This window comes from Phoxinus phoxinus (genome assembly GCF_949152265.1).
Source record: "Phoxinus phoxinus genome assembly, chromosome: 1".
Taxonomy (NCBI): Eukaryota; Metazoa; Chordata; class Actinopteri; order Cypriniformes; family Leuciscidae; genus Phoxinus; species Phoxinus phoxinus.
The window spans coordinates 35,895,214-35,922,493 of NC_136876.1; the positions used below are offsets into that span (position 1 = coordinate 35,895,214).

The 27,280-nt window shown below is 40.8% G+C and overlaps 2 protein-coding genes across 3 annotated transcripts in view; one reads left to right on the forward strand and one right to left on the reverse strand.

Annotated features, from left to right (window-relative positions):
• The window catches only part of uncx (UNC homeobox), a 100,133-nt gene that overhangs the window by 27,135 nt on the left and 45,718 nt on the right, over positions 1-27,280 (reverse strand). The gene's annotated exons all lie outside the window — the stretch shown is intronic.
• On the forward strand, positions 18,118-26,704 carry galr2b (galanin receptor 2b). The gene is made up of 4 exons (XM_079620393.1): positions 18,118-18,269; positions 20,458-20,541; positions 21,101-21,498; positions 23,843-26,704. The coding sequence occupies exons 3-4, from the start codon at positions 21,125-21,127 to the stop codon at positions 24,603-24,605; spliced, it is 1,137 nt and encodes a 378-aa protein (XP_079476519.1). The 5' UTR covers positions 18,118-18,269; positions 20,458-20,541; positions 21,101-21,124; the 3' UTR covers positions 24,606-26,704.

Genomic DNA, 27,280 nt, shown 5'->3' on the forward strand with positions numbered 1-27,280 from the left:
TTAACTCTGAAAAGCTAAGTGCTATAGCACGTCAGAGCACCATGCCTCTTCATTCAGGGTCATTTAAAAATTACACGGACCTCACTTACACAGAGACAATTATAGATAATTACACTAATTCATATTCCGATGTAGTTTGTTGTTAAAAATTAACCAAATTTAAATAATGAGCCAATATATCATAAATCCTTCCAAAACGTGTTTTTGTCCAACCCTGATTCACTATGGTAAGCTTATTATAAGTGTTTATAATTTAGACCCGACAGGATGGTTTTCGTGGGAAATTGCATGCATGCGTTACTCGCCTGTGTGTCTCGTCATGTCCGGAATTAGTTGCTCCAGCTACTTTGTGGTGTGAATGTTGTTAGGTTAGTTGTCACAGCGAACTAGAAAGGTTGACATGGAGCAGCTAAATCTTGAAACTTCAGTGAATCCCCTATTTTAAGAAACGACAAATAGGAGAGTCTGCTGGGAAAAAGAGAACGTGACAGAGCTTGTAATAAAACAACAATTACATCACCTTGGCTTTTCTGAGATGGCGTGAACTGAGGGATTTGAAATGTCGTAAAAGTGACGCAGACATGGAAGAGAGAACGTTTTTATTACTCAACAAGTGAGCAAGATATTTCATTGAATAGATAAATTGCCATATGTAGCTCTCTCACAGAGTTCATTGTACAGCATTATCTGTTGTGAAGGATAATTTCATTATGGTTGTTGTAGTGCTGTGCTGGACCGTGTACCGTATCGTGATTATTAATAGGTAAAGCTACAATAATGTCTTCAGCTAGTCAGCTTGAGATCCTTTCAATCTGAACTGATTATATCTCTTAAGCGTTGTCGGGAATGTTTTATGAGCAGTAGGATAACCATATTCATCCACACAGTCACGCAGAGCCAAAGCACAACCAAAACAATGTTCTTCTGCAAAATGCATGCAGTTTTGTTTTTTAACCATCAGAGGAACAAAAGTTACATAGTGTACCTTTAAAGACATCTCTATTTCTGGTAAGCATACTGGGGAACTTCATGGCACCACGTTTACAGAAGTGAGGACAGAGGTTGTTTTGAGACAGATTGATGACGGTAATGTTGGGGAGATCACAGGCGCAGGTGGGTTTGAGAGTTAAAGGTGTTGTTTTTTCTCTGAGCACAACATGGATTCAGGCTTGTTCAAATGCGTGCAGTCATTCCTCATCGTGACAGAAGTGCACTGGGTGCTTTTGCCATCTGTCTGAATAGATTACAATCACAGAGTCTGTGAGGCAAACACAAGTCCACACTAACGGCACCAGTCGTAGTCTGCAGCTGTGACACTGCAAGCATCTGTCAATATTTACAAGCTTTTCTGATCTAAATTGCATCAAATCAGCCATAGAAGGAATTTGTACCTGCATTGCAGTTCATTACAAGTCATTAAAGGAACACTCCACTTCTTTTGGGAAAATGCTCATTTTCCAACTCCCCTAGAGTTAAACAGTTGAGATACTCTCGTACTGCGTAGAACTACGCTAGGGGGAAATCCTTTTCCACGAGAATACTGAAGCCAAAAAAATATTCTTAATTTTTGTAATAATGTAAAACGTGTTGCCGCAGCATACAGACATAGGCGAGACAGCTCGCGCGCCGATTGGCTGTTCTGCGGGCAACTGCTTGAGCCTATCGAGCGAGACCTAGAGTGACGTCACACCCAATGAGTCGCGTCACGTCCCGCCGAAACGGGCGTGGCTTAGGGCTATAAATTGCGCTCGCAGGGCTCAACTCTCTGATTTTTATCCTTCAAGCGAAGACATCACATCGCTGGATCCGAGGAGAAGCCGCACCGTCGAAAGAGCATCTCAGCGGAACGAGTCGAGAAGCTGCTGGCCGCGCCGCCTTCATCGCCTTCCTGCTGCGCTATCCGGCGCCTATATCCTTTTTTTGAATTCTCTAGTGTGTGCTCGCCGGCGCGACACACACTCCTTTTAAAGATGCCTTCCTGCGGCTCGTGCAGAGCCACACTCAGCGACGGGGACCGCCATTTTGTCTGCGTTTCCTGCCTGGGTGAACAACACGCAGCTCTCGCGCTCGCTGACGGCGGCTGCCCTCACTGCGAGCTGTTGACTTTAGCGACTCTGCGGACTCGCTTGGCATCGTTCCAAGAGCCTGCGTTCACCGCTGTAGTGCCGCGCCGTAAAAAGCGCCGTGCTCAACGAATCCCGGAACCTTCTCCCAGCCGTCAAAGCTCGCCGGTGCCCCCGCGAGCTACGTCACCGGCTTCGTCGTCATCGATTCCCGACGGACAGCAGCCACAGTTTGACTTTCGGACGAAGTCGACGCGATGGTACGAGAAGGGGATTCCTGCTCTCTCCTGGCGTCAGGCAGTGAGGATTGGGCGAGCTCTGAGGATCTCACGCCTCGTGCCCGTGCTTCGACGGGAAAGAGAGCGAGCATTGAGGCGGAGCTAGTACGCGTGCTCACTCAGGCCACGGCGTGCCTTTGCCTCGACTGGGTTTCGCCTGAGCAGCCCGCCCAATACCGACTGGACGGCTACTTCCTGCCCGGGGAGTGCTCTTCACCTGCATCCAAGCCGGCGCCCTTCCTTCCTGAGCTTCACGAAGAGGTCGCTAGGGCTTGGAGCTCCCTGTTTTCGACCAGGACACGGCCTTCTGTTTCTCTGGCGTTCTCCGCTGTTGACGACGCCAAGAACAGAGGGTACCTCTCCCTGCCGCCGGTCGAGGAGCCGATCGCAGCGCACCTATGCCCGCCCTCCGCTGGACGGTGTGCTAAGATGGCGCTGCCCTCAAAGGCTTGCCACATGACGTCATCTCTGCTCCACCGCGCTTTCGCCGCTAACGGACAGGCTGCGTCAGCGCTGCACACCATGGCCACGCTCCAGATCTACCAGACTGATCTCCTCCGCAAGCTCGAGAAAGGACCTGACGCGATCTGTGTGGCGGACCTGAGGAGCGCTACAGACCTCGCTCTCCGCGCTTCGAAGTCTGCAGCACAGGCCATAGGACGGAGCATGGCCACGCTCACCGTGTCTGAGAGACATCTCTGGCTGACGCTCTCTGACATGCCGGATGCGGAGCGCACCGCGTTCCACGACGCGCCGCTTTCCCCTGCTGGCCTCTTCGGAACCTCGGTCAAGGATTTCACCGACAGGTACGCTGAGGTGCAGAAAGCGACACAGGCTATGAAGCACTTCCTCCCGAAGCACTCCAACTCTGCAGCAGGCCTTGCGAAACCGTCTGCTCAGAGCTCACAGCCTAAGCCTCCGCCCAACGCCTCTTCTCAACGCCGCCAGACACAGAGCTCGAGACCGCGCTCTCGATCTTCCAACCGCCGTGCCGCGTGGCCCGCAGCCGAAGATCGCGTTGAAGCCAGAGGACCCGAAATCATCCTAGCACTCCTAGGAAAACGACGGTGTTCAAGTCCCGCTGCAGTGACCCGTATTTTCAAATACAGATTGCGTCACGTCACAGGCGATTTTTGAGATTCGCCTTCGAGGGTCAGGTATACCAGTACACAGTCCTGCCTTTCGGCTTGTCCCTGGCACCCCGTACATTTACGAAGTGCATGGACGCAGCGCTCGCGCCCCTCAAACTCCGGGGCATTCGAGTGCTGAACTATTTGGACGACTGCCTCATTCTAGCCCAATCTCACACAGAGATCGTGGAGCACAGAGCTATGTTACTGGATCACCTCGAGAATCTCGGTCTCACGGTGAACTGGGAAAAGAGTTCGCTATTCCCCAAACAGACTATTTCGTTTCTGGGAATAGAACTGAACTCACTGTCGATGACAGCACGACTGTCACCACAGCGCACACTGGATATTCAGCGCGCAGTCGGCTCTTTTCACTGCGGCGCTGTAGTCCCTCTCAAGAGATTCCAAAGGATGCTAGGTCTGATGGCCTCAGCATCATCAGTTCTCCAGCTGGGCCTGCTGCGCATGCGCCCGCTACAGTTCTGGCTCAAAGAGAGAGTGCCTCACAGAGCGTGGACCGCCGGTCGTCTTCGCCTCAAGGTTGATCAAGCGTGCATTGCAGCTTTGAGCCCTTGGGGGTTGGAAGACTGGTACCATTCAGGTGTAAGCCTGGGGACTTCCTCGAGACTGAGGGTGGTGTCTACGGACGCATTCAACGCAGGATAGGGAGCGCTGCTCGAGGGCAGACCGCTTTTTGGCCTATGGTCAGAGAGGGAGAAGCTCCTTCATATAAACTGCCTCGAGATGTTAGCAGTGAGCAAAGCACTCACGCGCTTTCGTCCCCTGATAACGGGGTGCCACGTACTGGTACGTTCAGACAACATGTCAGTGGTATCCTACATAAATCGCCAGGGCGGACTCAGGTCCCTGACCCTGCACAGGCTAACCAGACGCCTCCTGATATGGGCACGCAGCAACCTGCTCTCGCTGAAAGCAGCGCAGGTGCCGGGGCTCCTGAATGTAGGACCAGACAGGCTGTCCAGGAACCACGTTCCGTCAGGAGAATGGTCTTTGAACCCACAGACAGTACAGCTGCTGTGGAAGAAATTCGGCAGAGCGGAAGTACACCTTGCAAAAAAAGTGGAGTGTTCCTTTAAAAGGGAATGCTAATGGAATTTCATAACTTGGAAATAACCACAAAGGGATGAAATAAAGTCCACTACAAATCAATATAAGAATCAAATAAAAAATGAAGTTTATCGTTAGCAGAAGATCGTGTACAGGCCTTCATCCGCAACTTGAAACAAACACATGAAAACAGCACAGCAACATTTTGTGTAAGGCGTCACAAATGAAAAGTTCAATGGCTTTGTCTCTCTTTCAAATAAACTATCCTTCGAGGGATTTCACAAAACAGCACTGTTTAATAACATATTTTGAAGGGCTCCAATTTGCCCAATGCACTTCAGCTTGGGATAAATTCATTATATAATCATAATCAATCTCTGGCAAAGACCCCCTAGCATTGTGGGGGCGACTCTTGCATGGAAAGCATTACTCACATTTTCTTAAGAAATTTTCAGATCTAGTTTAATTTTTTTAAATATGCATTATTATAAAGTTTTCACCATTAAAAAAGTGATGTTAAAAGTTAGACATTATAATACATTTATACAGGAATGATACACTAAATTGAGCAAAGTGACATTTATAATGTTTCAAAAGATTTCTCAATCAAATAAATGCTGTTCTTTTGAACTTTCTATTCACAAAAAAAGTAATGGTTTCCAACAAAAAAACAGTTTTCAGCATTGATAATAATCAGAAATGTTTCATGTGCAGCAAATCATCATATTAGAATGATTTCTGAAGGATCGTCTGACACTGAAGACTAGAGTAATGATGCTGAAAATTCAGCTTTGATCGCAGGAATAAATTGAAATAGTTCTTTTAAATTATAATAATATTTCAAATGTTCACTATTTTTTACTGATCTTCCCGACCTCAAACTTTTGAACAGTACTGTATATAATGCAAAATTTAGGAGTTTGTAGAATTTAAAGAGGTCAAGATGGATAAGATACATTTGCTACAAAAACAAAACAGTTGATGAAATGAGAGCGTAAAACAGTAAAATAAGGCCTTTTCATCATTGTCTTAAAGTTGTGATATATGGCTATGCCACGTTCTTTCGCTTTTTTTATTCTGGTTATCTTATCTGCAGCAATGATTATAACCATCATATTCCCCTTTTCATTCATCTTTGTTGCATTATATGCCAACAGTGAAAGTTCAAAAATGGGAAAAAGCACTTCCCGAAGTTTGCATGCTTGTAACTCAAGTAGTATTAAAGATATCTTAATATCCTTTTAGATTCTAATTCTTAACTAACTTTTATTATGGCATCTTCATTTTTAAGGCTCTATGTGGTTAATTTCCAGGGATATGTGTTATGAACTGCTCCGAGACGAGGTTTTAGATCCAAACGCAGCTTTATTGGCCAGGGCGGAGCAGGCTGTGCAGGCGACCAGGGCGGAGCAGGCTGCGCAGGCGACCAGGGCGGAGCAGGCTGCGCAGGCGACCAGGGCGGAGCAGGCTGCGCAGGCGACCAGGGCGGAGCAGGCTGCGCAGGCGACCAGGGCGGAGCAGGCTGCGCAGGCGACCAGGGCGGAGCAGGCTGCGCAGGCGACCAGGGCGGAGCAGGCTGCGCAGGCGACCAGGGCGGAGCAGGCGACCAGGGCGGAGCAGGCTGTGCAGGCGACCAGGGCGGAGCAGGCTGTGCAGGCGACCACGGTGGAGCAGTAGGACCTTCGGGCGGCCACGCCGGTGAAGACCCATCGGGCGGCCACGGCGGTGAAGACCCCTCGGGCGGCCACGGCGGTGAAGACCCCTCGGGCGGCCACGGCGGTGAAGACCCCTCGGGCGGCCACGGCGGTGAAGACCCCTCGGGCGGCCGGGGCGGAGACGACCCCTCGGGAGACCACGGAACAGGAACAGACACCGGCTCAGGAACAGACACCGGCTCAGGAACAGACACCGGCTCAGGAACGGGCTCCGGGGATGCGGTGGCCATCTTGTCCGAAGACACAGGCGTGGAGTCGGCCATCTTGTCCGAAGACACAGGCGTGGAGTCGGCCATCTTGTCCGAAGACACAGGCGTGGAGTCGGTCATCTTGTCCGAAGACACAGGCGTGGAGTCGGCCATCTTGTCCGAAGACACAGGCGTGGAGTCGGCCATCTTGTCCGAAGACACAGGCTCAGAAAGAGGAAGAGGAACAGATTCAGGTTCAGGCTCAAGCACAGATTCAGTCTCGGCGGGACGAGACTCTGGATCGGCCTCTGGCTGGGCAGACGTGACGTGAAGCTCTGGCTCTGGCTCGGCAGGACTGACGTGAAGCTCTGGCTCTGGCTCGGCAGGACTGACGTGAAGCTCTGGCTCGGCAGGACTGACGTGAAGCTCTGGCTCTGGCTCGGCAGGACTGACGTGAAGCTCTGGCTCTGGCTCTGCAGGACTTGACGTGAAGCTCTGGCTCTGGCTCTGCAGGACTGACGTGGAGCTCAGGCTCGGCTAAAAGAGACTCTGGAGTAGTGGTTTTGGCAGGACGAGACCCCGTTCGACCGATCTTCTTGGCCCTCCGTGCTGACATGAGCAGTGGATCTGTCATCTTGGAAATAAGTCCTCGACGCCCATAGACCGATCTGGTGGCAGGCTTTATGGTTGGCGTGACGTGAAGATTCTTAGGCTGGGCAGGCGTGACATGAAGATCAGGCTGAGAGGATACTGCGGGTTCACAGAGCTCCTTCTCCTCAATGCTAACAGTAAACGATGAAGTGCTCAGCAACAGGGCCAGGTCTATATATTGTTCTATTGTCCCATGAGGATCATGGTCGGGCATCAATGACCGGAGCGGTTCAGATAATCCTCCGCGGAAAAAGATCATTAAGTGCGATCATAGCGTGAGATGTGCCAGTTCAATAAAATCTCCAACGTAGTCTTCGATGGACCGATTCTCCTGATGGAGACGCATGACTTGGACGTCTGGACACATGGTTGGCATGGCTGCTGGATCCTGGTGTGGCAAAGTCTTCTGTTATGAACTGCTCCGAGACGAGGTTTTAGATCCAAACGCAGCTTTATTGTATGGGGCAATGCAGAGGCGTAATCCAATGTACAGGCAAGGGTCATACACAGACAGGCAGTCAAACAAAGAAACAAACAAAACAGGCAGGGACCAGAGGCAAGAGAGTTATCCAGGGACCAGAGGATGATATCCAAAAACCAAATAACAAGAGACCAGGGAAAACGCTCGGAATTGCAGTGAAACACTAGACAAGACTTCGCGGTGAGTGAATGAAATAACATGCTATAAATAGACTGAGACTAACAGGATGATGAGACAGGTGAATGCAATCAGTGAATGAGGTACAGGTGAATGTGATCAATGATAAGTGATGATGAGTCCAGGGAGTGAGTATGGGAAATGTAGTTTGTGAGTGATTGTCTTATGTGGAGTGCCCTCGGGTGGCTCTCAAGGGCACTCCAGCTGGTGACCGTTACAATATGGGGATCTCAATGTTGCTCCAAGAGTAAATTGGTAAATTGTACACATCTTCAGTGGTCGAAAAACAAATGATGGTCAATTTGCATACAGCTGATTTTAAAACACTCAATAACCCAAACAGTATGTGATGAGAAGAGGGCTCTTTGCTGAACGTATAGTGCGGTTTTATAGTTAATAAACATAAGCTTACTGTGCAGCGGTTATGAGCTGATCTGCTCATCCAAAAGTTGTAGGTTCAAACCCCAAATTACCACTGTACCAGATCATCTATAGCCTCCGATGTCAAGCGTTTACTGTATCAGTAGTAAGTGCACTTCAACTGGCATGGGGAAAAATAAACAAAAATAAATATGTGTAGGGGCATACAAGAGCATTTTAAGCAAGTCTTCAATTTTCATGTCACATAAGTGGTTCTGCTTTAGTGTAGCTTCTCTGAAAAGAGCATAAACTGCCTTGTATTCAGCCTTTCTCCAATGATTACAGTCGTCATTGAGACGGGTCACTGTTTACTGTGCGCTGTGGAGTTTAAAGAGAGCCTCCATTTCCCCTGGCTTAATGAGTGGGAGGGCAAAGGGCCAGTGTACAGAGCTTCACCCTGCCTCCCTGCTCCATTATTATTCTGGTGATGAGCCTATAGCTCTCCAAAAGAAAACGCTGTGTGGGCAGTCTGTATTGTCAGTTTTGATGTGATATAAATATTTTACCATTGTCCAGATTCACAACAGAGCCGTATAGCGGATATAGCAGTTAAAACTGGGACTAAACGAAGTGATTTAGTGATAGCGTACAAGCATTGTGGATAGCAAAGTGAGTACACTGTGAGATTTGTGCCATTATTCTTGATGTATTCCTCACAGAAATGCAGCTGTCTCTGCTTGAAAGGACTGTTCTTCTATTGAAGTGATGGAGCCTATGGAGAACATTCTCACTGAGTCATGAAGTCCTCAGGGATGTCAAGGATGCACTATATGGAGTGGGCTTAGGATCGTTTTTTCTTTTTTTCAGGAACCAGATTTGACAACAATAGCAAAATTGAATCTGATTTAATTTAATTAGCCATTCGCTGTGCAATGCATATTGATTGGCACAAACCACTGATCCTTCATGCTGCAAGAGAATCCTTATTTCATTTTGTTAACTGTATTAAATATACCAAACTGAAACTAAAATACCAAATGTCTGTCCCAGCAACAGAGGACTATTTTATAATTTCATATTATATAATTATTTTATATGTGACCCTGGATCACAAAACCAGTCAGAAGTCGCACGGGTATATTTGTGACAATAGCCAGCCATTGTATAGGTCAAAATTATAGATTTTTCTTTTATGCAAAAAATCATTAGGACATTAAGTAAATATCATTTTCCATGAAAATGTTTTTGTAAATTTCCTACCATATAAAACATTTATTTGTGTGAGTGAATGCAGCACAATCAAGAACATAAATGGACAATTTTAAAGTCGGTTTTCTCAATATTTTTGCACCCTCAGATTTCAGATTTTCTAATAGTTGTATCTCAGCCAAATATTGTCCTATCCTAACAAACCAATCAATGGAAAGCTTATTTATTCAGCTTTCAGATGTTGTATAAATCTCAATTTCAAAAAATGTACCCATGTGACCAGGGTGTGGTCCAGTCACATATTAATATTATATTTATATCATATTTGTTATGAATGCAATGTTTTGATTCATAATTTCATAACATTATTCTTGCAACATTCAGACAGATTGAACTTCATAACATTAAACCATGTTATATACCTATCAGTGTATCATATTAATATTTTGTTGGGTGTTGTTTCAATTCTGTAAAAAAAATAAATGTATATAGTTAAGTTTTAGTTTTTAATTTTAGTTTATTTATTAGTTAATTATTTTGTAATTTTAGTACTTGAATTAAACAAAGAAAATGAGAAAATGTTGGCACCAGCTGGAATTAGTTTTTTACATATTTTTGTATTTTAATTTATTTCAGTTAATGTTTATTTTATCCAGTCACGATAACACATGGTTTTAGTTCACTATAATAACCCTGATACTTATCCAAAGAAAATAAACACCTTATTCTGTCACAGTTTGGTTCAGATGAAGATGGTGAAAAAGATTCTTTAATAAAACAAACATTATTAAAAGCAACATAACAACAGAGTGTCTACAGACAACAACTGAATGAAAAGGAGGAGTTTAAATACATGGTGGTGATGAGACAATGACAAACAGCTGTGATGATAAATGAGTGTCCATGACAACTAACGATTGGCGGGAAACTAGGAACAATGGAAACATAGGAAAAAGGTGACTGACGAATGCAAACTAATTGTCCATTAAAACTAAACTAAACACAGATCATGGCACATACATAGTTTTAATGGACAATTAGTTTGCATTCGTCAGTCACCTTTTTCCTATGTTATATAATTTTTTTTCTATGCATTGACAGCATGTATTGCTGTGAGGACTCTCATGCTGTTTCGTGATCTTTATGTTAAATATTATGCACTGATGTTTCTGTCGCATATTATTTAGTTCACAAACAAACTGTTTATTTCATTATGAGGCCCTGTATTGCCTGGCCTCTAGCACAGCTTGCATCAGTTGTATTCATATGCCAATGCTTTGTTTACATAATTTCACTACATTAGCTACTGCCTGTAGTTTCCCATACACATTAACTGCTGTTTGTACAAACAGACTGCTGTTGTTGTATCTTGCAGTCGAGCAAGTCTATAACGCAAGAGCATCCCAATTCACACACAGTCACGCATGGCAAATAAATAATTCCAATCTCACACTCAGTCAATGAACATCCTGAAGCCAATCTGACCTGATGGTGTGTATGAAATGACACGTAGGCTAGTGTTTTTGTGCAAGCCTCAAGCCCTCTCAAGCGGTGTGATTATTTTCACAATGACGCACATACGTTGAATCACTATGCGGAGGCTCATCACATTTTTCTGCATTTACTCAGCCCATGCACACCGACACACATTTCTATCAGAAGCTGCTTGTATTTTGAAGCCCCACATGTTATATTGTTATTGTCTATGTGTCAGATTGATTCCACAATAAGGGTTTGTGACAACAGAAATGCTCTGACTAAATTCGAATGAAGCTGTGTCACGATTATCTCTCTCAATCTCTTACTGATGAAGAAGACATTGATATTTTTTTTTATTATATTCAAATAAACAAATAGACATTGCACAAAAAATAATTGATAAAAGCCTACACTTCTTTTATTAACAATGATGCAGACTAAATTGGTGGTGTTGTAGATCATATTTGCACTTTTGAATCATCAGTGAGCATGAGGCATAATTGTTTGCTCTTTTGCATTGCATAAATGGTGGTATTGATTATATTTAACAAGGGATAGGACACATAAATGATGGTTTAGTAAGAATGATTAAGCTGTCCATCACGTCTCGGACACTCTTATTTTGCAGTTATTCTGCAATCAATGTGTTTGCGACACACTGACAGGTCTTGTGGTGCGGATAAATAGCTGTTTAGAGAAGCTTTACGCCATAAGAAAATTGACTGGCTGTAAAGGAGCCTATTGCACAACATTTACAGAATATTAACTCGCTAGATGTATGACTCATATGAGCTGGAGGAAGGGAGCTGTCTGTTCTGTTCTCACCTCTAACCCCAGACAGTGGTTTTTGTTCCAATTTGAGCTGACTTCTGAGTCGTACGTGTCGGGCAAAGTTTTAGCTTTGTCGTGCGTCGTTTGTTGTACAGGGGGGAAACGAGAGAGGCCATTAACCTCTCCAAGCAATCGGATGATCGGATGAATTTCTGACATGTAGCATACTAGCTGCAATTTAGTAGACTGATGCTTACCTCCTGTACGTGTTGCAAAATTGGATAAACCATTTTGTCCACTTCTTCCAAGCCACCTTTGCGTCCATATACTGTATGCCGGTGCCATTTTTTTATGTTCTTTTTTTACATTTCAGCACACAGAATTGTACATATGTGCAAAGCAGTGAGTTTCTCCTGGGAAAGCATGTTATTTAACAAAAACGTTGCTGAAATCGTGCAGTGTATGCCCATCTTAATTAAGCCAGTCATTTACTGACTTAAAGTGGAGGAGTGCAATTAGCCAATAAATGGGGACTAGGCTATTCTCTGCAAGTTCCAAAATGCAGTATCATTATCTCTCTCATTATAAGCCACAAAAGCAGCTGAATGTAGTTAAGAATGCATTTGTTAAAAACCTTTGGTCCTATGGTGAGTGTCTGTTTATAGAGAGGAGCTTTGATTTCCTGTCATTGAACGTAGCAGGAATTCAACAGTAATGGTCACTCATGTATTGGAATTATTTGTCTGTACTCTTCACAGTAGCCAACTTGAATATATACTTAATGCCTTTTGTTGTGTTCAGGTCATTATGCTATATTATTACCAAATATTGGTCTTTTTGTCAACTTATTTTCTTTCAGTTTGGATAGGCTTTGTATTTATTTTTGAAACTGACTAATTGTAGGCCTCATTGATCTATATAAGAAAAAAATGACCATCAATTGAAAATGAATGGTGGAGACTGAAAATAAGAGAAACATTTAGTGTTCAGGAGCGTGTTCATCATGGTCATGTTCACATGTGGGTGATTCTACAATTTTAGGTTTGGCGTCCAAAGTCATTGTTTTTTTCTGCTTTTTTTTTCCAAATGGTTATATTTTAAATTATTGTAATAATTTGTTACTGATTGTCATGGATCACAAGACGTCACAGGCTATAACACAGGCTTATATAGATGAAAATCATGATTTCTTGTTGTCCGAATTAGTCAGTGTGTTTTTTCCATCGTGTAATCAAATTATTTGATTTTACGTTTCTTTTGGTAATAAAAGCCCGAAATAGTAAATGTCCTAATTCTACATTCAATTGTTTAAAAATAACTTTTATCTTATAAAAATGTGTCAATTCTGTTACCGTACCATACTTTGCCTTTAAATTGGTTTCGTCAAAGCATTTACCAGTCCTTTTAAAATAACTATGTGCAACATGGCCTTAACTCACAGATCTCTGTTACAATGCATGCTCATGCGTTTTCTGCTATTGAAAATAAAAGCAGACTCTTAAATTGAACTGAATATTGTGTTTCTAATGAGTATCAAGGTTAAACATCAGCCCGTGATCTTCTTAATTCAAATGCTTTTGGCCTGTCTTTGATTAATGCTAGTCAAGGGCACAGGCATAATTGATTTTAAGTTTTACTGTCTGTCATTCAGTGTTCACCTTTAATGGGCTTTGTGTTTTCAAAAAAAGAAAAAGAATATTAGACTATTGGACTGTATGAGTCAGTCAGATTAACATTATTTAACATCACTCTTCATTCACGACTTTCTTTCGTTCATGTTCTCTTGTATTTAGCGACGAAGACTCCAACCACACTGTCCACCCTTATGAGAATCAATAAATGAATGATTATGCAAACGAGCATGCTAAAAAATCAAGCAATTTGTAAATGCAAAATTGTATGTTTTAAACTGCTTCAGTGTTTGGGAAGCAAGTTTTCTTTGTCCAACCGATGCATTTGTTCTGCTGTAACTGGTTTTAATCATGGTATTGGATTACAGATGAATGCAAAAATACGGTGATAAATCAAAATATGAAACATCATCAATAATCAACAGCAAATAGTCAGAGCCATGAATGTGCATTTTAGGAATGAAGGTCTTGATCTCTGTTGCATTGATGTAGATTATTTAGTAAAAAAGACAGTTTGTACAGTAGGTTGTAGTTTAAAAAGTGTCAGATTGCTCGGAACAAACCTCTGTTCAAAAAGGAAGATAGTCACATTTCTTTCTACTAAGGAAATATGTGCTTATGAATATGATATGGGTTACAGTCACACTTAGTGACACTACATTTTTGAAAACCGCTAGAGATCATTTTAGGATAATTTCTGATCAAGAGACCAACACTAGTTGGCCCAGATTTCGCTGCATGTGTTGCTATGACAACAAGGGAGAATTCTCAGAATGTGCTCTGAATTTCATTTGATTGTGCTGTTTAATTATTTTAACTTTGGAGATGCGCGAGGACAAGATGTATGGATAACAGAACAGAAAACAGACTGAAAGTTGCAGTTCTGCAGCAACTGAATAAACTATGCTGAAATGGCAAGAGTTGACTGTCACTTGACTTACACCTCAGAGCTTTTGAAAACTCTAGACTGCAGTCTGATATGTAGAGGGCAACAGTTAACCATAGTGGAGTGTGTTAATAATCCAGAGACGGTGTGTTGTTGTACCAGTCAGGGAGACCAGTGACAGAATTATTTTTTTTTTACATTAAGGGGCCCCCTTAAATTGATTTCCAGGGGCACATTTTACATGGAGCATTTTAACATTTTTTGTAAGCTTTTTTATTTGCATCATCTTTTATGTTAAATTCTTCAATTTAATAAATAAATTCGGTTGGAATAATACGATTTCTATCATGACCACTTTTGGAGTGTTTATCATGGTAATGACAATGTTGATATGTTTGGTCTTGGAATAGGTGCTGTTGTTGGTTATTGCTGCTGCTGCAGAGCAAGTACGTTCGTGACTTGCTACTGCCAATAAATACGTGACACGCTGCTGTGAGCAAGTAAGACATGTTGCTGTTCTGTACATGAATTACCCGTAGCAGATCTATACAGATCTATCATATGGGAAGGTGTTCTGGGCGCGTCCCACCGGGAGGAGACCCCGGGGAAGACCTAGGACACTCTGGAGAGACTATGTCTCCCGGCTGGCCTGGGAACGCCTCGGTGTCCCCCCGGAAGAGCAGGAGGAAGTGTCTAGGGAGAGGGAAGTCTGGGCATCTCTGCTTAGACTGCTGCCCCCGCGACCCGGCCCCGGATAAGCGGAAGAAGATGGATGGAGATCTATACAAGTGGAGCTGGAGAAGGGGGAGAGTTTCTGAAAACGTGTTGCAACTGCTACTGCAAATTCTGACCCCGTATAGAAGGATGAGCAACGAGCTCATTGGCCACTGATATAGCAGGACCCAATCAGCTGTGCCATATAGAGAACGACGTGATTGCAAGGAGATCGAGTTAAGGATCTATCAGCCTGCGCCATCTAGAGTTTCATGACAAAACTTATAGGGCTGTTATCTGTCAAATGAAATCCGTATCAACAAAAGCCATTTTTGCACAGCAGAAGTGGCACAGAATCTGCATCTGAAGTGGCATTTAGATGCGTTTACACCGACTGTTTAATGCTGCTCAAAGGAGGCATGAATCCATGTGACATTTAAAAAAAAAAAAAAGTTCTATATAGAATGAATGTGTGTAGTATGAATGAGTGTGTAGTTGCATTGCTTCACTGCCATTCACAAATCCTTCCCCATGTACTCATGAGATAGTGAAGTGTCCACTGATTGCCCACTTTAAATTACACTGTTGGTAGTAGGTGATTTGGGTACTTTTTGCCTACTTTTTTATGAATATTATGAATTTGGACATACTACACATCTCACATACCATGTTGTACTAGCAGGCATATTCAAACACAGTCATTAAATCATTCATTCAATCGATTCTTTTATAACAGCTGATTCTTTCAGGAACAAAGTCTTCTGTCTTAAATAAATGAGTCATTGAATCGTTCACTCATTCGAGTAATTTTCGTTGCTGAAATAGTATCTAGTCCTGTAGTATTTATTTATTTTTGTATGTAAATGCATTTGCAATAGTGCTGGTATTTGTAGAAAAAAAACCTATCTTGAATTTTGGAAGGATTTTTATTAATTTTAGTGGCAACTAAATGCCCTTTAATTTCAACCATGCTGAAGTGACATCTTTAGTAGCTCGCCATTTATCTCCCCGAATGGGACATACAATTATGCAGTGATAGCTTCCTGTTATGACACACTGGTCACATAAGAACAGATGATTGTAATGTGTCAGTTCATTTCCACAAATGGACTAGCCTCCTGGTCTTCATTTCAGTAGCAGCGAGATACTTGTATTACAAATTTCCCATAATAAATAACACAGACGAGACACAGCATCAAAATGTGATGCATCCTGCCCTTTACTCAAAGAATAAGCATTCTGAAATCAGTAGCCAGATAAAGATAAGAAAAAGACAGACAGCATGAAATGATCAGGCATACTACTGAATCTTGCACTGCACAACAACAGCGTGATCACTAAGACGTCCTAACTGTAATGATGCTCTTTGTATTCAAGTCCCGTCTGCTATTACAGATCGCTGGAGGGATCCATTCCCATAGTCTTCATCAAAGTGGCAGTGGTCCCCAGTGACCAACTCAGCCCGTTTCCAGACTTTTCATCACAGCAATTCAAACCCCCCAAGTAAAGAATTGGAAATAACAATAAGGGCACCTTTACCCTAAAGAAACACAGTATACATAAATAAAAAAACAGACAGCATTCTGAATTCTTATTAGCAATGATTGACTGTTTAATTTAAGCCTCTCTGTTGGTAATGTGAACTCTGTACCTGTTGTGTTACACATTTAACAAGCACGACAGCTGAATATCTGAGGGAGGAAATCACAGGTCCTGTTGGGATTATTTGACACATGACACATTATTGGGATTGCTTCGAGGTCTTTCCTGAGGTGTTAAGTGAATGTTTAATATGTGGAGAATGAATTGAAGAATAAAAAAGAAAATGACACGTGTATAAAACACAATCTATAATGTTCGTTCTAAATATATAGGTGATAATGAAAACTATAGGTGACAAATATTTAATTAAAGCATCATATGAGCTACTTTTTGATGAAAGAATTGCATGTTATTCGTATGTATAAATATACACCACCATTAGTAGTTTACTACCTTTACGATTCTAATTACCATTAGTATTTACATTTTGAAAGAAAAGGTTCCAATACTTCTCACAAGCAAAGCAAAAGTTGTCTGTATATACAGACAGAAAATGCATCATATGTCATTGTCAAGTACTGTGACCGTTGCGCAACAAAAGAACTGGATGTGGATGTGGCTACATGATTTAATCTGATGTTAGGTCCTTGAATATGAGCGGGGGAACCCTATTAGTCCATGTGGATTGAATAACTGTACTAATGAAATGGGTTTCACAGGTTGTGTGGTCTGGGCTGTGCATCATTCATAGATGAATTTCAAAGGCAGTGCTGCCTGTGCTGAACGACACAGATTTGGCCTGAATGCCTCCTTTACAGACAAAGACCAGGAGCAAACACACAGTGGAAATAATATTCCTCTTTTTCTTGGTTGCTGTGATTTTTCCAAGTAAGACGTGCTCCTGGATCACCACCTTATCCATAAAAGCGGAGGGAAATTATAGGTGAAAAATGGTATAGAAGCCCCTGAAACCTGTTGTAAGCCTAAACTTGACATTAACTTACAAACATATCCCTCAAATCTGATTGGTTGATTGGAATGTTGTTCTTTGATTAACAAAATATGTAGATACAGGAACATTTTCTACTTGGTGAAATCACATTCACCCGTTATCTTCCTCAGCCTTTTCACCTTTTCCTGTTGATGCTTTGTCTTTTGTAAATATACCCTGCTGAAAACTCCTGCATTACTGGTCACCAGCATAAGGTAAAGGTATGTTTTGCATGCTGGGATCAGAATGGGATCCGTGTTGCTGGTTTGCTGGTCTCCAGCATGGGAAGCTTGAGACAAATGTGTTCACAATGTATACTTGTAGAGTCCACTTTCAGTTTGCCATCAGACATGCCATCCTTCTGCCATATTACCATGAGCAATGAAGCCTTGGAGGTGTATTGATTTGGTCATAGTGTGCATCCATTCCAATTGGGAAAAACTGCAAACGGAATGAATTCCAATCTCTTGGGAAATGTATTCCAATACGATTTCTAAATAATGCATCCAAAAGAAAAATTTCCCGTGTGCAAAAAGTGAAGCAAAAAGTAAAAACCCTCTGATTTCAGGCCTCCTTCTGAATAATTTACCATGTACATATTCTAGATTTGTGCGTGTATGTATCTTAGCCGCATTGGCGCAACTGTTCAGGCACAGCATTAGTAACGTACATGAAAAGATTTCCGTGGGAATGTGCATGTTCTCTCTCTCTCTCTCTCTACCACAATGTAGAGGAGGAGCCTCCATATGTGAGGGGGAGTGAGGGAGGGAACACAAGAGGCATAGAGAAGCGGAGAAGCGGAATGAGAGGAGATGAAGCCTGTTCAAGTGGTTACATTCTGCAAGCAACACTAGCTTTTCTGGAGACCAGAAGCTTCTCAATATTACAATGACACTGAGTCATGGATATACAGTCATGGTTCTTCTCATGAGCCGGTAAGTAAAAACAACTGAATGAAATGATCATACTGTCATCAGATCTGGACTCTCTGGCATTTACAGTTAGAACACAGTGAAATTTCCTAAGAAACCTCAAGAATTATGTTCAGTATATTTCAATGGTGACCTTGGACAGCATGGGTTTTGGTTTTACATGACTTCTCTATTCATCTGAATATACCTTCACCCTACAAGATGCTTTTATATTTATATATTCGAATGCGTCTGGGTTACGATGTTTCTTTATGCAACGTGTACGTATACTCAATTTGCATTTATTATATTTACACATACTGCATCTCGCATGCTTCATTCACAACATTAAGTCATATTCTTTAACAAGTCTCTTTTGAAATCTCAATCCACATGCAGGTCATGTACTGAGATGCTTTTATTTGGCTCACGAGTTCATGAAAGTTTGACTCAATTAATTTTAAATGGCAAATGAGTTTGTAAGGGGGGTTAGAGAGTAGAGACACATGCGGTGCTGCGTGAGGCAGATCCGCGCACCATTCGACAAGTGACAAAACGGATGCACTCCTTGACTGTAACCAAAGGGATTTGTTTAACAGACCTCCTTCTTGAAGGACACTTCATGTTATATTCATTGGCAGCTTGGCAGCTGGCTTCACATTAAAGACAGTCAGGTGTGTTTACAAAGGGATTGTTCCCAAGCAAAGATGCCAAAAGCCAATCAACAAACTTGTGTGGTATGAATCCATAAACAACCTTACCTGCACTTTCTGATCAATAATGCTGTATCATAACTCACAGATCCTCAGAGCTGATCTGGTTAAGAGACGTTTTTTTTAAATTGCATTGGCAATTTTCAAGTCATTTCTGAAAACACTTCTATGTTGAGAGTGTGAGATGAAAAAGAGAGAGGCTCTGAAAATCTGCTTTTGAAAAATAAAAGATTGCTTTTGAGATCTCTTCACAAATAGTGAATACACATCAACAAACCACTATTTTATTTTTGAGAAATCAAAATGTCTTTCTTTTTTTCTTTATTCTGTCTCTCCTCTCCTTCCATCTTTTTTTAACTGCATAAATACTCTCAATTATGGATTAGGGCATTGCAGAAGCGAGAAAATAACTATGATAAATGTATCCGGAAAGCTTCACCTCTCAGAGTAAATGGTTTCCTGTTTATTTCCTCCAATTTACTTCTATAAAGGTCTTGCTAAATGAGTTACGCTCTGTTCCTGCTTGAGAAAAAATATATCATGTACGGCTTGCGTTGTTTAATCAAACAACACAGTAGATGTAATTAAATTGTTTTTGAAGAGGGACTGAAGATCAGCATTTTAATTGTATCATGATGAATGTCTGACAACCAATTATAGCCTAATAGAACATGTCCACATTTCTGCATGGAGCAGATTAGTCACCTATATTCTGCATACTTTGTTTTATTGTCAGCTGGTTATGTCACACTTTGTTGTTAGGGAGAACAGCTCTACATTTGGTAGACCAATTTCCTGAAAGCTCTTGCTTTCCCCACACTTAATGATGCTCTTTGCAATTTCGGGTTTGCATTAATTTTCCAGAATTCAACTATTGCATTTTGTTTTGTATAAAATTAAATTGTCATTTTTTTTTAATAAATATATTCCAGCACTATTATTATTAACTTACTTGAGAAGCACAATTATTTTGAAGAAATAAAAAGAATTATGTTTATTTTTCACTCCAATTTTTTCTCGTCCCATTGCAATTTTTCCTGGTTTATAGCATAAATCTATCAAAATGCTATACATTTAGATGCAATGAATTCAAGAAATGAAAACTTAAGTCTTATCTCAGACAATGTTACTTCTCAAATGAATGTATCTCAAGTCCCAATTATCAATTAAAAATCTCAAGTCTCAAATTATATGATCTAAGTTATGACAACATTCAACTAATTTTTTCAAGTCAGTTTAATGTAATTTAAATTGAATTTACTTAAACATCCAAGTTGATTGTACTTAAAAATTTAAGGCAGGAACTTTTTTTTGCAGTGCAGATCACATAACCAGATCACAGAGACCAACTAGTCCGAAACTGAATTTATCAGTTGAAATTAAATCATTCAAATCAAAAAATGCTATACAAATATTTATTGTGAAGATGTTTCCATTCCCTAAGTATAATTCACTGTGTTTGGGAAAGATAAAAAGTTATTTCTTTTTTATTCCCATAGACTGATCAATATTTGAAGTGGAGAAATCGATGCTGACTGTTTCTGAGCAACACCTATCGGGACATACTGTGGGATTAACCGCTGGTAGGCAATTGCATTCCTTCTCTTTTGTCAGATCTATAACCAACGACAGCATACTAATCCTGCCATAATCCAATGTATTGCACTCTATTCAGTCCACAATATCATGGCATTATTGACACATCTATATTTTTATCCCCAAACAAATTCCCACTAAGATCTCTGATGATTAGAAAGTGAATTTGTCCATTTTCATTTTGATTGGCTCTCAACCAGATGGGGACATGCTCTTTCTGGCTTTCTGAAATTGATTTTAGTCTTGTCTCCATTTCATTCTTCGTTCCTCTTTGTACTAGCACCAGCTTTCATGATCTTTTGTAATCAAAACTTACTTATTTCATTTTCATCAAAATGACTTGAGTCTGATCCTCCTTATATTTGCTTTCAGTGACGGTCTAGCTATGAAACTTCTCATACGGGCTTTTAAATCTCATCACAATGTGATTCAGATTCGGAAAGATTTGTGAGATTTGCAACCATTCATCAAATCCCCACATTCTTTTGTGAGAGGAAAGTCCCGAGAATCTAACTCTGTGTCTTATCATTTACAACCTCTTTGCAGGGCTCTGGAACTTCACATCTTAAAATGTCAGATCACGAGGACCTGACTAAAGCCATGGGACACTGGAACGCCTCCGAGAGCTACCAGCTCAACCCAGCCAGTGTCATTGTGTCTGTGGTCTTCTCGCTCATCTTCCTCTTAGGGACCATTGGGAACAGTCTGGTACTGGCTGTGCTCCTCAGAAGTGGACAGGTTGGGTACAACACCACCAACCTGTTCATCCTCAACCTCAGTGTAGCCGATTTCTTCTTCATCATCTTCTGTGTGCCTTTCCAAGCAACCATCTACTCTCTGGAGGGTTGGGTTTTCGGGTCCTTCATGTGCAAGGTGGTTCACTTCTTCATCAACCTCACCATGTATGCTAGCAGTTTCACTTTGGCGGCGGTGTCTGTGGACAGGTGGGTGTTTTGTTTTTCCATTTATAGGCTTTTTTTTATTATTGAATAAACTCTATTAAAACATTTTTCACTGGTTTATTTAATTTGGCCAATATCAGATCCAACAATGATATGCATATTGTCTTCGTTTACCTTTTTCTCCAATTAATGAAATTCACATCAGTGTCATTTCCACCACATCTCAAATTATGGTTTGTGTTTAATGGCATTCTATGATGGAAATAATGGTGGTGGAAATTTTTGGAATAAAACACAAAACTTCTTTGTCTTGAAAATGCTATTTTTATACATAACATTTGATCTTTTTGAACATGTAATAAAATTTTGATGAGGGATTGTCATAGTATAAAAATGAAAGGTAATGTGCTAATTTTCAAATGCCTTTTATGCATAGATTTTGTTTTGTCCTTGTCCCAGATCAACTATGATGAAATGATGAAGGTAAAAATGTGATATTCATACCTTAGTGAAAAATAAATATACTAACATGAAATACATTTATTTTATGCTAAGTATCCTACAAATACATTTATGTACTTAATATAAATATCCTGCACTTGCACTTTTAGCATATTAAATACTAAAGTCTGCTAAATTTGGAAAAACTCATTCTATACTAAATGTATACTTAAGTGTATTTGATTGTGCTGAAGTGGAACTATTGCAAGTACTTATAGGTAGACTTTAAATATATTGCATTTAAAAACTGAAATTATACAGAGATCATACTATCCTTAATAATAGTGATATTAAAACAAATTTTAGGCTTAATATTAAGAAATGAGCATTGTGCAATGAAGAAGTACTCCAAATAAAGTTTAACTATATTTATATCAGTAAGTCTCAAGCGATATGTCAGTAAATATGCTTTGTAGTAGACTTAGTATGAAATAAATGTATTTTAAATACATTTTCGTATAGTTTTTTTTTCACTAGCAATCTTCACTAAAAATCTTTTATTTTTAATAAACGTCATCAACCTCTGGGACATGAAAGTTAAAGGCCACCCTGATGATTGTACATTATACTAATCCTGTCAAGTGAAGCTCACTCTAATAACTTCGCGGCTGTATTCCTTGACATAACATTTTCAATGTAGCCCCATGGGGTATAAAATGACAGCCTGAGAACCTAGCAATATTGTAATTGGTCAGGGCCAGGGTTGTTTTTTAATGAAATGGATCTTCAGAACACTATAGGAAGTCTTGCAAATTGCAGCAGCATAGGTTGGAGTTTAACTGAATAAATGTCAATGGAGTTATCTGCAACCACCCACTTCATTAACAAAACACCTCCAAAAACCAGCATCGCATTATTCCTGTCTTTCCAATGAAACAGTGAAAAACAAACCTTTAGAAACACCCACCCATAATGACTTTGCTAAAATTATGTTAGGCCTATATTTTAACATTAAGGTCGAACTAAAGCACCAGTGACGAGTGGGACTTGCTGAATGGGAGAGCCATGCAGGAAGCCTTTTTTTTTGTCAAAATAATGGCATACATGTAACAAGGCCACCTAAACACCATAGTGTAATATGTTACTCACAGCCTGAGCAACAGACCCACTGCCCTCCATCCACCCTGAAAGTGTTTACCTTTGGAAAAATCGTGTTAACCTGCTCTTTGAAAAATGGACGGTTCTGGGCTCAGCGGAGACTGAGAATCCCCATCGGAAATTACCTCACCTTCAGGTAGAAAACAAGAAGACCCATTCATCTTGTGCACAGAAACACACTGATTATATTGATCATGTGTTTTTGGTCAAACTCAATTTCAGGAAGCACCACTTCATTTCCTGTGTATTTCCACAGTAAAACTGTGACATTAAAAAGTTAAATAACTGCAAATGAAATGAGTTCATTTAACTGAAATATAGTTAATTGCACTTAAAGTGAAAAAAATAATGATTATATTAATCTGAACTTAAACCGAATGAGTTGAGCGTGGTTTTTGCAGACAGTATAAGGAGAATAAATGTTGAAATTAAGTGTTATTTGGTGTGTTTTGCACAGGATCAATATATGAATTAATATAAGAGGAGCTGTGTTAGTGTTAGAAGGGTTTCTGTTATGTTTCAGTTTTGAAGGGGCTACTACTTAAAGAAAGAGTAATATGGTTTGGTCGATGATGGGCTGCAAAATCTGCAAAAAAAGACTATGCTGCTTGTTGTTTTAAAGGGATTTCTGAGAAACACTGTTGGTACCTGAAATCAACCTAAATATCATTGCTCCGCCCGCAAAACGCACAAACATGCAATCCAAGAGATGTCTCTCATAGCTGGTGTTTATGATGTAAAGAAGTCATCAATATCTTATGTGATTGGTGCATTTCTTCTTTTGCAGGTATCTGGCCATCCGTTACCCCTTGCGCTCCAGAGAACTGAGAACGCCGTGTAACGCCATAGTCGCGATGGTGGTCATCTGGGGCCTGTCGCTTGTTTTCGCCGGGCCTTATTTGAGTTACTACGACCTCATCGATTTCGAGAACAGCAATGTGTGCGTACCTGGGTGGGAGGAGTATAACCGTAAGGTTCTGGACACCTGCACCTTCGTTTTCGGCTATGTTATTCCCGTGCTCATTGTGAGCCTTTCCTACACACGCACCATCAAGTACCTCTGGACAGCAGTCGACCCCCTTGATGGGATGTCGGAGTCAAAGCGAGCCAAGCGCAAGGTCACCAAGATGATCATCATAGTCACAGTGCTCTTTTGCATCTGCTGGCTACCGTACCATGTGGTCATTTTGTGCTACCTCTACGGAGACTTTCCCTTCAATCAGACCACGTATGCCTTCAGGCTGCTGTCCCACTGCATGGCCTACGCCAACTCCTGCCTCAACCCTATCGTTTACGCCCTGGTGTCCAAACACTTTCGCAAGGGCTTCAAGAAGGTTTTCAGCTGCATCCTCAGCAAAAAGGGACGAAATAAGGTGCACGTGGTCCATGTGGCCAACACCGTCCCTGGCTTCGAAGCGGGATCCACTGAAGTGTCTCAAATGAATGAAGAGAACGCCAGACAGAACGAGAGCGAAATGGTCAACCGCCCACTCGCAGAGCCGCAGGGCGGCACTATGACTATAACGTTACCCTTCCAGAATCAGCCATGAAAATAAAGCGCACGGCTAATGATGCCTTACAGAAGCCTTATTAAAAAACTCAAACAGAGCCAGAGGATTTCAGCAGCTTTGATCGACATCACAATGGTTTTGCACTGAATGAGCACATTGGAGACGGCAGTTAAGATTCAAATCGCTGTGCAAATTGAAATCGTACATTCCATTTGGTTCTCGTACAAATGCATCTTTGTGTTTTGCTTGGTTATGTTGGTGCCAATGCTAAACAATGTCTTATTTGCAACCTCCTCTCTTTTTTTAGCAGCATCGTCTGTTTGTTTCCTATTGAAGTGTTACCCTCTGAGCATGTTTCAATTTGATGCTGTGATGATGACTATTCTCCTGTGAAAATTTGTTACACATTAATATCTGAAGAGCCCTGTGTCTTTATGTGTGCAAAGCTGTGATCTCCTACTGTTCTTGAAGCTTTCAAGAGGACTCTTTGATTATGCTCCTCAGCTTCGCTTAACAAGCTCTTTAAAAAAATGCGCTTGTGTTAAGTACTGTATGTACTTGCTTTTTATTATAATATTCTTTGCTGTTTTAGAAAGTCTTGAAATTGTTGAGTTTTATATCAATAACTACATTACATATTAAAATACAAAAGCCCTAAAACCAGGGTTATTCAGAAAATCTCAGAATACAGGCTTTTACAACAGTTTACTATGTATAATTATTGTGCTGCATTAAAGTAATATTCCGGATTCAGTATAAGGTAAGCTCAACTGACAGCATTGATGGTATGATTACTGCAAAAGTTAAAGGGTTAGTTTGCCCATTTGAGACATGAAGTTGTATGCAATCCTTACCACCACTATAATGCATACACACTGATCCACTCTGTGTTCACCTCCCTGGTCAGAGTTCTGGCCGCTGGAAGTTTTTCAAGAAAGTAGTCCTGGTTAGTTTCCAGGGCAACACAACTGTGCGTTTTTAGGTGAAAAAATTATTTGCGTTTCAAAGCTTGATTAATTTACATCACAAAAAACACGCCAGACAAAATCCATACCTCAGTTTTAATCGGCACTATTTTCTTTCCATTTCTATCAATCCGCGCTGCTGTCGACGTCAACAGTGCGCACGTTCAAAATCACATTAATTTTGAACTGTGCCTCCTTTTCTTTAAAAAGGCCAAAATCTGGGTTACAGTAGCTGTTTACAATATAAGTGAATTGAGACAATAATGGGGGTGTAAAATGTTAAAAGTGTCATGACATTTCATTATGTTCCCTGAGGTTCACTTATAATTTTAATAAAGTTTTTTTGCACACACACACACACACACACACACACACACACACACACACACACACACACACATATATATATATGGGAAAACTATTATTTTCAACCTTCATTTTCTGTCTGAAATTATAAATTTTTAAGGCCATTTTTATGATTGGCTAACGCCATTTTATAGAAAACACTATCAACGCCCCCTTGCTATTGCACGTGAGTAAGTGTTTTGAAAACATTATCCATATAAAACCATAATTTTCAGACAAAGCATTATGAAATAATTTACTTACATGATGCAGCTGCTGTCAGATCAGTTTCTTTGCTCTTTCAACTCTTCAATACACTGTGCCTCGTAAACAAAACAAAATGCTCTGAACTAACATTTAATCCTCCGACGGGATCCGGGACCCCATTAAAATAAATCATCCTCTTGTTTTCCGATGCTGAGATCATTCTGAAGTCTGTACAAAGACGCAAACGAGCTGTTTAAACTGGACGCGTAAAAGCGAACATTGTTTCACTTTTCCATTCGTCCTGTTGTCGACAGACTCGAGAGCGTGGAGAGCCAGAAACTGAACATGCATCTGTATACTGTATCCAGTGTAGACAGCATCAGTGATTATAATGAGTTCTTTTTGATTCGATGCAACGTGACACAAACCACTTGCTCTGGAGGAAGATATACAAATTAATTTGCTACTGCGACGTCAATATGAAAACTACTTTACATCTCAAATAACACACAAGTTTTAACAGAATAATTAATATAAGAGCTTAAATAAAGTTATAAGCTTCACATTTATGCTTTTAAATCCTTTTAAAAAATTGCCCTTTTTATTTCTATTGGACTTTTCTAAAAAAAAAAGAGATACACAAAAAAAAATGTGTGTGTTATAATCAACATTATTGCACAAATGCTGTCGATTGAGCTTAACTTGTACATAACCTGGAATTTCGAATCTGTCTCCAGTTAATTTATTACGTATAATGTACTGTAGCTAAACAACAAGTGTTTTATTGGAAGTTTTTGAATTTGATGTTGACAGTGAATTTCAATAAAATATGCATTGGTATTCCTTTTGGGCCAGAAACAATGTTTTGATATATGCAAATAAATCAGGAGATAAATGACCCTAGTGCGTTTAGCAGTAGGCTGAGCAACCTCAAATCAGCCTTTGGGAGATGATTCATACCAGATCAAACTGTATTTCCCCTGGAGGCTCAATGAGAGAGCAGCAGCATTAAGTGAAAATTAAAATTGAATGTCTTCCATTGAAAAACAACTTGAAGACAAAGGAGTGAGTGAAGCGTTGACGCACGTACCATAAAAAAATTAAATAAAATCAGTTCAGATGCACTTCTGAAGTTATTACAACACCAGTCTAAACTAAGAAAAAGGTCAAAACAAATCATTTCAATATTGTCGTAGC